Source organism: Morone saxatilis, unplaced genomic scaffold (genome assembly GCF_004916995.1).
Source record: "Morone saxatilis isolate NCDOM2014 unplaced genomic scaffold, NCSU_SB_2.0 Contig15, whole genome shotgun sequence".
NCBI classification, from domain to species: Eukaryota; Metazoa; Chordata; class Actinopteri; family Moronidae; genus Morone; species Morone saxatilis.
In genome coordinates, this window is record NW_023339707.1 from 13014004 (window position 1) to 13026389 (window position 12386).

The window sequence follows — 12386 nt, forward strand, 5'->3', positions numbered from 1 at the left end:
CTAATTAACATATATTTTGTTTGTTTAATTTAAAGCCTTATCGTCATTGAGAAGTTCCCAGGCAACCAGCAGAAACTTCAGGAAGTCACATCACCCCCCAACAACCACAAGTTGTCCTTTTTACACACTATGGTTGTTAATTAGTGGGAGTCTGGCTTGTTGTGTCCCTCTCTTTCCATTCTTTATGTTAAGGTTAACTAACTGGCTGCTGCCCTCAGCTTCAGACAGATATGACAGTGGTATCAAATTTCTCATGTAACTCTAAGCAAGAAAGTGAATAAGTGTATTTCCAAAAATGTTTAACTAACTGACTGTAAATTTCTCAATTTATTTCTCTGGTAGAGTGTGCTGTAAACCATAATTTGGACTCTACTAGTAGCAGTGTCACTTATTATCTCTTGATTGACTTCACGTCTTTTCATGCAACTTTGCCACAAGTCTCTTTTTCAGATCAAACGCCATATTTTATAGGCCGAAACCTTCAAAGCATGTCATATCCTGTCGAGATGATGAAATGATTATGAAGCACCATGAAAGTGACATTTGGCAGATGGACTGTATTCATCTTTATCACTGCAGAGTTCCTGTACTACTTTCCTTTGATAAAACATGAAACACATCCTCTGCTCAGATTTTCAGTCTGTGACAAGTGTTTTAGCTTCAGTGCTCATACACAAGTGAGGTTATTGTGAATCTTGAGTCTATTAAACAAAAAGTTAATGTCATGTTGTGGACTGATTTTCATTTTGTCACATGAAGTTGCCAGGCAACAAAACATTCTGTTTGTTGACTAAAATCTGTTGCATGATAAAATGGACTTAACTTGGGTTGCCATACTGAAGATTGTAGTAGATTACATTAGTAGTGTAAAGGGCATGCCAGTTCATTTTATATAACACCGCCACAAAGGTGAAGAAGGCAGCGATTTCTTCTATCCATTTCTTTTATATGTACTTCCCAAACCCCCTCCATCTTCCCTGGATCTCTCTCTCCCCTTTCGTCTTTCGTCTCTGGGAGTATGGGTGCATGTCAAGTGATTGTTGAATTGAAATATTGATGTGGAGTATCAAAGCGTGGCGTAGCACTCCTGTGTTTCCAGAACTAACCACGAAGCGCTTTGATCAGATACTCCTGTGATCTGACTTCTGAAGTTGTTAAGAGTGCTGGAAAACAAAATGCAAACAAACTTCAAGTGCTCTTGGTATTGATAAAAGTTTTCTTTGACAAGTGGAGATGCGTGCTGTCTGCCTGTGTCTGCCCAAGACTGGAGATTTTGGGGTTTTTGTACATGCTAATGGACAAGAGATTAGGGAATTATGATAGTTTTCTACTTCTCACACACCTAGCAATGTAAACTGTAGTACAGGGGTGGGAATCATCACAGAATCTTGCTGTGATATCATGGAGTAATGCAAAACTACTGCAATTGTGTGATTTATGCTTTCATTTTGTTACAGTCTGATTACGCGTAAAATGATTTATCATTTTTATTTTATTTGCAAACTAAGAGGCTAAATCATAACCTTAAATGAAATCCTTTTAAGCAATTAGTATGCTTATAACCAAAAACTAAGTAATTCATTAATTACTTAACTGATCTTTAAAGCATTTTGGAGATTGAAGTACTCTTCCAAAAAAAATTATTAAATGATTGAATGATTTAATTGAGGTATTCCCCCAGAATTCATTTATCATTGTATTATCCCTGTGTGTTTAGAAGCAGAAGAAGGAAATCAGTTGTTTTCATCCGTTTTTCCATCATCTTCTTACAAACAAATTTACATTTTGCTGAATAAATATGAACTGTAGAACGATACCTAGGAGCAGAGGTCAATTTGAGGCTAGCTGAGAGACGGGTTTTTAAAAAGAAGACAGGAAACAAAGTGGGTGCAAGTGTGCAGTCATGTGGGACGACATATCTGCACAGATGAGGAGGCACAACTGACGAAATAACATGTCGTGACTAAAGTGAAAAGTTTCAACATCGCGCCGTGATCGATGTGCAAATTCTCTTAAGTGCTGCTGAGGAAGGCGCATTAGGCTGCAGAGGTAAACCTTCTCAATCAATGTGCCTGATTGTAGACATTAATCTCTTTTCAATATTTCTCTGTGCACCTCCCTGACAAACACTCACACACTGACACACACATTTCTAACTCAATAGGAAACAGGAAAGAGACTCCTGAATGAGGTATCAAATTGTTGCACTGTAAAGTCCAGCTGTTGGTGTTGCTCCTCATCCCAATGAAACTGAGTGTCATGGTAATTAGGCCCCATCTTGTCCTTGGATTGCTGAATGGTTAAAGAGTGAAGCACTACAGTTAGCAGCAGGCTTTTACATGCTGTCTGTCTCATCCATTAGGCCACATTTGTCACATGAGGGCCATTGAGTCTGAACAGTGCTGTAAAATTGGCTTTTTGACATGGCCACCAGTACAAAGGCTGCTCTCCTCCATGGCTGCCCTTTTCGAGTGCAGATGGTCAAGACAGCTGGGACAATTTAGTGATCTGAGGCTTTTAAACTGCCCCCCAGGCATGATAAAAACAGCTTGAGTAGCCACTTGCATATTCTACGTTCTGAGTTTAAGATTATGTCTGCAACACAAACAACACCATTTGTTTTTTACAGTGAGCAAAAGGACTAAAAACTCTTCCAGGATCGTGAGATTTCAGAACGTTTAACCATCACAAAAAGCCCTGTTGAGTTTTAATGTCTATTTTTTTTGGATGTATTTCCTTTGTTTTTCCTTTTAGAAATATGTGCATTAGAGTGTCTGCATCACCTTGTTGGGATTTAGTCTGTGTCAGTTTTGAAGTCGAATTTGTTGGTAGCCACCCAGTCAGAGCTGCCTGCAATATATGACGGAGCGGGCCTGATTACCGGCAATCTCACCAGCTGTTTAATGAACACAGGGACCTCTTTCTCTGGAAATGAGTTTTCCCTTGAAAACTGTGGAAGCCGTATCCAGGTCTATTTAAATGAGGTAACATGGGGAAGGTAAGCACCACCACATGAGCATTGTTTTCACAGTTCAAAGTGAGGAGAGAGTACTTTGCACTTCAAAGCCACTCATCTGGGAGGCAGTACAGTGGGGGTGGGGTGGCGTGGGGGAGAGGGGACAGGAAATAAGAATCAGGGTAATTAACAACTTCTGCTCTGTAATAAACCAGAGACATAGTATACCTCTGCCTCCAAGATACACTCCTATTTCTGTGTCCTCCTCTCTCTTTTCCTTTACTACTGTTTTCTTTCATCCTAAATGTTCACTTTAATTTGGAATTAGACAATTTTCATCAATGCTGTTGAAGTTACATCATATTTATTAATATTTGCATGTTAGATTTGTAACATACACAATCTTTGCATTTTATGTATTTAAATTAATTGCAGTACCAACATGCAGATGTTTACCCTTTCTGAAATTATCTTGTTAAATTTGTATTTCAAGCCAGCGGCATTCAACATTTGGGTAATTCTAATTAATTAAAATGCATCTTTATTAGCTTTGTTGCTTTTGATTTTTCTGAAAATTAATCTGGTAACATCTTGTAAATATTTTTTAGCAAGAAGTTTTTTCCCCCATCTCAAAAAAAGACAATCTGTGTGATTTATTAGCAGGCTGCAGCTAAGGTCTGCATGTCATTGTAAGTCTGGAGAAATCTTTTCTTTCAAGCTGAGGTGTCTCTCTGTCAAGGACATAATGTATGCTGCACTGTGTCTGCTCTGTTTTCTCACCAAATAACTTCAAAAAGGCCTTAACCAAATGGTACAGTCTGGTGATATCTTTCATTTAACTGCTTTTCATTTATTTTTAAAAACTGTCAATTCTTACATTTACAGCCCAGGTGGAATACAAGAAACTTTACATTCATGTTCAAATTAACTTAGAAAGTTTATACATTTCTAATTTTAACTGCCTCCACCTTGGGCTATGTTTATTTAAGGATCACAGTCTGTGAAACAGGGAGAAGTAGATAAGTGAGGAACTAGGAATTTACATGAGAAACGGGTTCCCAGCCTGGATTTAAACTCTTAACATTGTAATGGTGAACAGACTTACAGAATGAGATTAAGCCTAAATCTGCATTTAATGGAGCAGATCTGAAGCGGCCTCTACTTGAACTCTGAAATGTGAGAATGTCACACAGGGTAGCCTATTTGACATGTCACCCACTGGTGAGAACTCTGAGGCTTTGATTGAGTTTTATCAATTAGCTTTGTGAAGGAAAAAAACTGTGACTGTCTTCATAGTGTGAGAGCCTCACGCCAGCCAGGCTGAGGAGCTGCACTGCTGCAGCGTTAAGTAATAACAAGTTTGCTTTGTGTCATCTGGAGAAAACTGATAATCAAACAGTTAATTAAATTCCACAACAACTGTCCATGTTTTTATTCACCTCTGAGTTTTATGGTCATCATCTACAAATTTTTAAGAGTGTATGTTATATATAATTTAAGCAGAATTATGTACATGAACTCCAACTTCGCATTGTAAATTTAACTAAACCAGAAGTGCATGTGTACTTATTGTTACCAGAAATTTCAGAAACCAAACCACCTTTTTGGTCAGACATAAACCTCAAAGTTGGATGAACACTAAAACATTAAGTTTTAGTGTTCATCCAACTTTGTTGCATTAAGTAAAGCAAGATGTATGTGTGACGATGGCAAGGAAAATTGGACTTTTATGCTTTCCCGTAAGTGTGAATCAATTATTCTTTAAAATTATATATTTTTGTTTATATTTGTTGACTGGAGATGATAGTTGGCCCACCTTTTCATTTAACACAGCATCACTGATTACTGCCAAAAATAAAAATCCATGTATTTGCTATCTTTACTTCCCACAGTGGAATTGAAGCAGTATGCAAATATTCCCAGACTGAGAAATATTTTGACTAAGCTGGCTATATTAATCTTAGATCTTTTAACAGACTAAGCATTTTGTTCTTGTGTAAAGATGTGGTCCTCAATGTATAAATTGAAAGTTGCTGAAACACTAAATGTAAACACTTACTTGGGTTTATTTGAAATTTAAAGAAGTAACACAAGATTTCCAGAGAAGTTAAAATAGATACATTACTCTGTCTGAACCACTCCTTATCATGCCTCAAATCTTTATTTCTTTTTTTCCCAGAACAATTGGAGGAGGAGTCAGTTCTTGGGGTCAGCATTTGGTTGAAATTGAGTGAAATTATGAGTAGCCCACCCCTTCACCTAACAATCCCCCCCTCCTCCCTCCCTCACATCTCCTCTCTATTGACTGACTCTCCTGCATCATACTGGAGACCCCGTTGAGAGGATCTTTTCTCTCTATAAAGAGAAGATGCAGTTCAGGCGCCTTTGAGATCGCAAGGATTTACTGTGCGCCTCTCTGCTTCTAACTTCAGACGGGCATCCTCGGCTGCTTCAACACCAAATCATCTGGACTGCAAGCGTACAAAAAATATTTACCTAGTGGACTGAGGGACATTTGAATGACGCGGGATTTCCCAGTCTAGTCTGCCAGAGTGTCTGAGTCATCCCAGACCCGAATGTGAGCATCTTTTTTCTTTTGCGCTCCGAGCTGTAGTTTAGACTTAGTGCGTCGTCGCCTCTCGGCACAGTTTGTGTTGCAGGTGCGTGGAGAAGGAGCGAGGACAGATGGCTGCGCTGGCAATACAAAGGACTGACAACTTTTTGCACACCTTTTTACAGGTTTGTTGTATAATCATCTTTTTGACACAGTGCACGCGGATTTATTACCTGCTTTTGAGGTGGTGAAAGCCGCAACTTGTGCGTAAAGAATGAACATGCTTCATGGGCTTGATCCGTATGAAAAAATAATTAAACTTGATATAGTAGTAAAATAATTAGAAAATAATGTGATAACAAAAAAAATAAATGTAAGACTAAAATATTTAATGTTTAAAAATAGCTAATTCATTCCAACTTTGGATTACATATAGTGTCCATTTCTGGACGTTTTAATGATCATGTAATGTAAAAGAAAATGTTATATTAATATAATAATAATAACTTTATTTAAATAGCACCCTTAATAAACAGAGTTTTTCATAAAGTGCTTTTGACAAGACAAAGCAAGAACAGGATACTCAAAAGGAAATATAACAGAGAGCCAGGCACTGAAGCCAAATAGAGGCAAGACAGAAAATATTCAATATATAGTGAAGGGAGGAGAATTCAAGGAAGATTTAAAACTTTTAGTTGTCTTCAAAGTGGCCCATGTAATCTGACGTGTGTTTTTGTATCACCACACAGGACCGGACGCCCAGCTCCTCTCCAGAGGGAGCCCCTAACGCCCTCTCCTTCCTGGCCACCACCTGTAGCCAAGCCTGGCAGGTGGGAGGCACTATGGGCTCAGAAGGATCCCAGTTCCCCTACGAGGGCACCGTCAGCTCCACATCAGGAATGTTTCAGCTCTGGAGCAACGACATGGCGCCCAGCACAGCCCTCAGCACACACCAGATGACCTTCACGGTGCCCAAGGTGCAGTTCCCAGGACACATGCAGTCTAGCCTGGGTCACCATCATCATCACCCCCATCATCACCACCACCATGAGCTGCCTCTCACCCCACCGGCTGAACCTCCCTCTTCGTACTCCTTCGAACTCTCCCCCGTTAAAGTGCTGTCCTCGCAGCCACAGGCCAACGGCCCCTATTATCCTCAGCACAACAGTGTGGGACAAAACTTCCCCAGCTTCCTCCAGAACTCCTCAGCCAGGCATCACCTGCCTGGAGGCCATGTAGAGGACGGGCAGCAATGGTGGAGCCTACCCCAAACCAACGCCACCCCTTCCAACCATCCCTTCTCCCTTGGCAGACAGCTGGTTTTGGGCCACCAGCCCCAGATAGCTGCTCTTCTCCAGGGTACCTCCAAGGGCCTGCTGAGTTCTACACGCCGTTGCCGCCGCTGCAAATGCCCCAACTGCCAGGCAAATGGTGGGGGGTTAGAGTTCGGAAAGAAGAGACTACACATCTGCCACATCCCGGAGTGTGGCAAAGTGTACAAGAAGACCTCTCACCTGAAGGCACATCTGCGCTGGCATGCTGGGGAGAGGCCGTTCATCTGTAACTGGCTCTTCTGTGGTAAAAGCTTCACCCGTTCAGACGAGCTACAGCGCCACCTCCGCACGCACACTGGAGAGAAGCGCTTTGGGTGCCAGCAGTGCGGCAAGAGGTTCATGAGGAGTGACCACCTCTCCAAACACGTCAAGACCCACCAGACCAGGAAGAGCCGGTCTGGGCAGCCTTCACAGAGCACGGACCCTCTGCTCACCAATATCAAGAGAGAGTAATCTCTGTTGTCCATAATTCAAAAGAAATAATCAATCAATGAACAGACTGTGTGACTTTACACTTACTGCCATAGGTTTGCACTAGAGGGTAAGCATCAAGCTCCCCGAACATCTTCTGTTGTCAAAGCCCTACTTTTGACTTCAAGTAGTACCATAAGAATATATTTAGAGACCATTTTTAATCAAAGTAATTGTGTGCAATTACAAGGCACCTTTAAAGAATACTTGAAGCCTTCTGCAGTAATATTGTAAGAGTTTGGCTGAATTCAGTGTACTTTTCAAGTTGCCACACAAACAGATTTCAACTGATTTCTTTAACAATTTAAGATTTCTTTAAATTTCAACCGATGTGAAAATCTTTTCAGAAATAATTCTGTAAATATTTTATCCATGTGAAGAATGTTGCAGACATGAGCAAAATGACACAAGGTTTACCTAATACGTTGTTCATATTATCATGTTCAAGATAAACGTATGCCTTAGTGCAGCGAAAATGATCATTTCTGCTCTCGAAAACCAGTTCAGAATGGGAAAATTTTTCTCATGTCGCTAATAATTAGATTTTTATTCCAAAACGTATCCTAATTTCTCTTCTTCAAGGTAGGGATCTTTTTTTAAATGTGAGTCTTTGATCTACAGATTTATCTCGTCTGCTCTTAAGCAGCAGCGTGAAGCACCATTGCTCCAGATTAGCAAGCATTTTAAATTTTTAAGTTCTTTGTAAATTATGTATAAATATCATGTACAATTTTATTGGGGGTTATGGCCGCATGTACATTTTAATAAACATTGTCCTTGCTGAAACAATTTCACAGTTTCTAATAATGTTATTTTCTTGCATTTTGACGACCGGTTGTGAAGTAAATATCTATGACTTACAGTGAGAGTCAACGGTTTTAACTTAGCTCATTCAAAAAATGTGTGAAACTCTGATGCCCCTGAGCTCCTAAAGATCTAACATTTTATTTAAATGATAATTCAATTGCATTCAGATTACAAAAGCTCCTCATTGTGCTGCTGGTGTGAAGGAAGAAGCTCCTAAAGAAGACCTAACATGGTGGGCTGTTCAAAGATTTTCACACCTCAAAGTAAATACTCAATCCATTGATGGGGCTGTTTGTCTCGCCTGTTGCAATCAAGTTCACAGTCATGTGGCTTTTAATGAGTGTTTTCTTTCTCTCAATGGAGAAGATTGAGTCAACAGATGCAACAGAGGGCACTGGAGAGGAATTCCCTGTGAATGGGACCCCTGTTGTTGAGACCCCCTCAGTGGTGACAGGAACTCCCTTTGATTTTGCACCCTTGTGAAAGTTAATACCCCTTTCTCCCCCCCGTCCCCAGCCTCCATATATCACAGCCGTGTTACGATCGGCCCTGCTTTACTGCTCAGAATGGGGCTTTATTCAGAGGCCAGCCAACCAGATGTCTGCTCATCCAGGGGTTTCTTCTCTTTGTTTTTAATCCTGTTTGAACTTTTTCCAAGGGGGATGCCGAAGCAAGCAAAATGCTTTGCCTTTGTCTTTATCAGGGGATCCCAAAAGTGGAGTCCAAGGACCTCCAAGGGGTCTATAGCAAAATTATACTTTAGTTACACTATTAGTTAAATAATTAAGGAATGAGCATACTGTGAGAATGCATATGGATGTCAGTGTTAATCATCAGAAGTGTACACAGTGCTTACAGTATATAAAATTTCACAGGACAAAAGAGATAAGTGTCTGTATATTAAAAGTATACAGGTTTTTTAATCAAGGCAATCAAGAAAGATTGTGCAGAGAAACTCAAATACTCCAGTCAGTTTCAAAAAGACACTTTTTTATTTGATATGATACAACAGTTTCTACTCAGTCAAACATGGCATTAACCAACCCTTTCTTGGTTTCATGTCCTTGCTTTTGGTTCTCTGTAGTGGTATTTACTTTGTGTTAATGCCTGATCGGTAATTCCCATGAAAACACGCAAGTTCACAGTAACTGCAGATGGATTCTGTGAGATGGTTCCACTCACCTAATGTCTCACCTCTCATTTTACTTTGTGTGATTTATTGTTGATTCCTGGACAAATTATTCAGCAGCTTTTACTTTATTGCGAGAGCACTGAAATATGAGGCCTATTGATCTTTGGTGCAGCTGTATGATACAACTTAAATGGAAGTGAAAGCCTTTGGGGCCCTCTACTGGCCACAAAGAAGAACTGACCCGATATTGACAGGATGGCCCCCTTTATCTACTCAGCTCTTATCTTTTTGTTACTTAGGTGTCACAATCCAGATAGTAACACAGATATCTACAGTTGTTTAGGAAGAGTAGTGGCAAACTGAACTATAGTATAGAGTATTTGAGCTGTGAGCTTCTATTTTTGGCACTGTTGTCTGAGGAAGAGGGAGCATGCAGATTCATCAGCATCACTTAGTTTGTCCAGCAACATATTATCCTTCATTTTAACCAACTGGAACGGTAACATTTCTCGGCATACCTGGGTCATTCTTCAACATACAAGTGGAAATGTATGGTTGCCTTCATGGTATGCACTGTACAGTATTTAGTCCACAAGGGCAAAAGCTAACAGAGATTATAGAAATGGTGCACAGCCTTGACATGACAACAGTGGACTAATAAAACAATTCATATTAGTTTAAACCAATGCACTTTTAAGGACCAGTGTCCCCAAAACCACAAGCACCCCTCTTTGACCTGGAAATAAAAATCTGTGTAAAGTAACATTGTGACAGTCAGTCATGGACATGTTTCATGCAACAATTTGGGTCAGCACAGCAGTCCCTTTGAATGCAACTACTGTATTTAACAACTGCTCTGGAGTTGCCCAAAGAGCAAAATGTATTCTAAAGTGACGTCATACCCAAAGAGAACCTCCAGGGGGCTCTATCACACCTTTTTTGTCCAGATCAAAGGAGGGCAAGTCAAACAGAATAAGAGAGCACACAGGAGCTCTCAACACTGTGGCAAGAAAAAAAGTTCTTCTCTTTCAGTTGAAATTCGAGTGAGTTAAGTCCTTGTGGCATGTTCACATCAAGTGTTCTGCTTTTCCCATTCTTATCGACATAAACAGCAAACTCAGTTGTCAGCAGGGGAATGACAAAATGTATCAATGTAGCTGTACGTCTTCACAATGGGGCATCAGAATTACCACTGACCACCTGCACACTCAAACACATCCACATATTGTTGCATAAACATACATCCAGGCACACATGTAACTCCAGTGACCGCCCCAATTAGGAATGAATATTTCATTTTCATTTCATCAAAAAAAATTCCCCTTGCCCTTTGAAAGAGAGAAGAGTATGGTATACAAACTCTCAAAAAGGTAAAAAGCAGAAATTGTCATAACACTGAGTGTCCAATGAGTGTTTTTACTCTGAGCCCAGTAACATCCCACTGGATACTGTTCATGTGCACTCAAGGTAGCCAAGGCTAGTCACCTCCCATTGAATGGCTCTCTAAAAATAGGAGCAACATCATTTTATAGTTGCAGCCCATAATTCCTTCATATGTTCCTTCAGGTTCCTTCATTATCTTCCAGAAATCATGACTGAACCAGCTAAGGGTCCAGCCTGGCATAAACAGACAGTAGACAAGTCTTCTTGTCTCCACAGCTGTGGCGTTAGCTGCTGTCCTCCTAACCCAGGAGACAGATAGTGTCAGAGTTCATAGGTCGTCCTCGGCTAGCTGACCCAGGTTGCTGGGGCGTCGTCCAGCTGAGGGGCCTGACAATGGAGCCTGGCTCCCAGCATCAGTAGCTTGACCCCTTCGGCAGCCCTCTCCTGCTCTCTGCTGGGGAGAGAGGGTACATTCATCAGCTGTAAAGTACTTCCATGTACTGCACTCACATAAAAGTTTGTTTTCAATTGTATACTAGACAAGAATATTATAGAAAACTTGCCAAATATTTAATGGGAATTTTGTCTATCAGGATTTTTTCATTAACAGCCTCAGGCTAAAAATGCATTAGCTCTAGTTCCATCTAACCCCAGCATAATATGGGAAACTATTATCTGCCTTTGATAGGCATCTATCTCTGATTTCCTCATCTGGCTCAGCCTGCTTCCTGTTTGTTTTGTGCCAAGCTTATCCAACCTGAGTAAACACATAGAGGGGTGGAGAACAACAACTGCTGGCCTGTCCACACTGTCTCACTCAGGACAACAGCCCACTGATGATAGAGGGAGACTAGGCTAATGATAATGTCAAGCCCAACAACAGGATGCTCCTATTGTTCAATGGCCAGATGGACAATACAGCCTGAAATTTGGGGAAATTATATATTTTGTGTAAATGTGTGGAATTTCCCTTGTTGTATTCAACTTAGTGCAGCTAACATTGTAATCAATTTCCATCATAAATATCCCGATTTGTATTGATTCCCTTTTCATCCAATAGGGGGAGAAATAGCCCTTCTTATGACTTGATCCCTTCACTGTATGTGTCTAAATAAATGGTTACAATTTACTAGACTCTTTCATCTTTTAATTAACATTAATGAGCACAATGGAATGATTGTTACAAGTCGAACAATGGCCCATTATTTCCCCAGTGGTTAGCTTTCTGTGGCTTGTTTTGTCATTAATTTTCCAATGCTGGTGTTAGACTGTATTGTCTAATGACTGCTAGACAATCCAGTAGCACAATGGGCAAAATAATGACCCATATAGACAGCTTTGTCTCTAAATGCGTATACACTACCTGTGCACTTTGTGTGGTGGGTGTGTACAGCCCATTTGACACAGCTTGACAGTTTGGCTGATCAGTGAAGCCCAGTTGGACATGTGACGGAGAAACAGTGTGGGAGTCAGCAGGGCATGGCTGGACCACAGTGGGCTGCAGATGCAAACAACAGGCAGGTCACTCACTAACACTTTATTGCATGCACACAATACCATTTGTTGTTTTTATTATTCCATTTGTGTGAGAGTCCAGTCCTACAGCCAAAAAAGCAAGAAAAGATAAGCAGGCCTGGTCGTGTCTGGTGTGGTGGTGAAAAATATAATTACTGTGTATGAGTGGGTAGTTATTGCAGGACAGTGTCATTGTATGTAGGGCAAAGGAAAGAGACAGCTAAACAAAACCTA

General features: G+C 40.5%; 2 protein-coding genes across 2 annotated transcripts in view; one reads left to right on the forward strand and one right to left on the reverse strand.

Moving 5' to 3' along the window:
• The first annotated feature begins 5641 nt into the window (after positions 1-5641).
• sp5l (Sp5 transcription factor-like) lies at positions 5642-7489 on the forward strand. Its single transcript, XM_035656962.1, has 2 exons — positions 5642-5695; positions 6260-7489. Exons 1-2 carry the CDS (start codon positions 5642-5644, stop codon positions 7295-7297), a joined length of 1092 nt encoding a protein of 363 aa, XP_035512855.1. The 3' UTR covers positions 7298-7489.
• Positions 7490-9091: 1602 nt separating this feature from the next.
• Positions 9092-12386, reverse strand: part of arhgef25a (Rho guanine nucleotide exchange factor (GEF) 25a) — a 44394-nt gene continuing 41099 nt past the window's right edge. The window contains 2 exon segments of the mRNA XM_035656984.1: positions 9092-11091; positions 12001-12135. Of these exon segments, the coding sequence (XP_035512877.1) occupies positions 10966-11091; positions 12001-12135 (261 nt within the window). The 3' untranslated portion in view covers positions 9092-10965.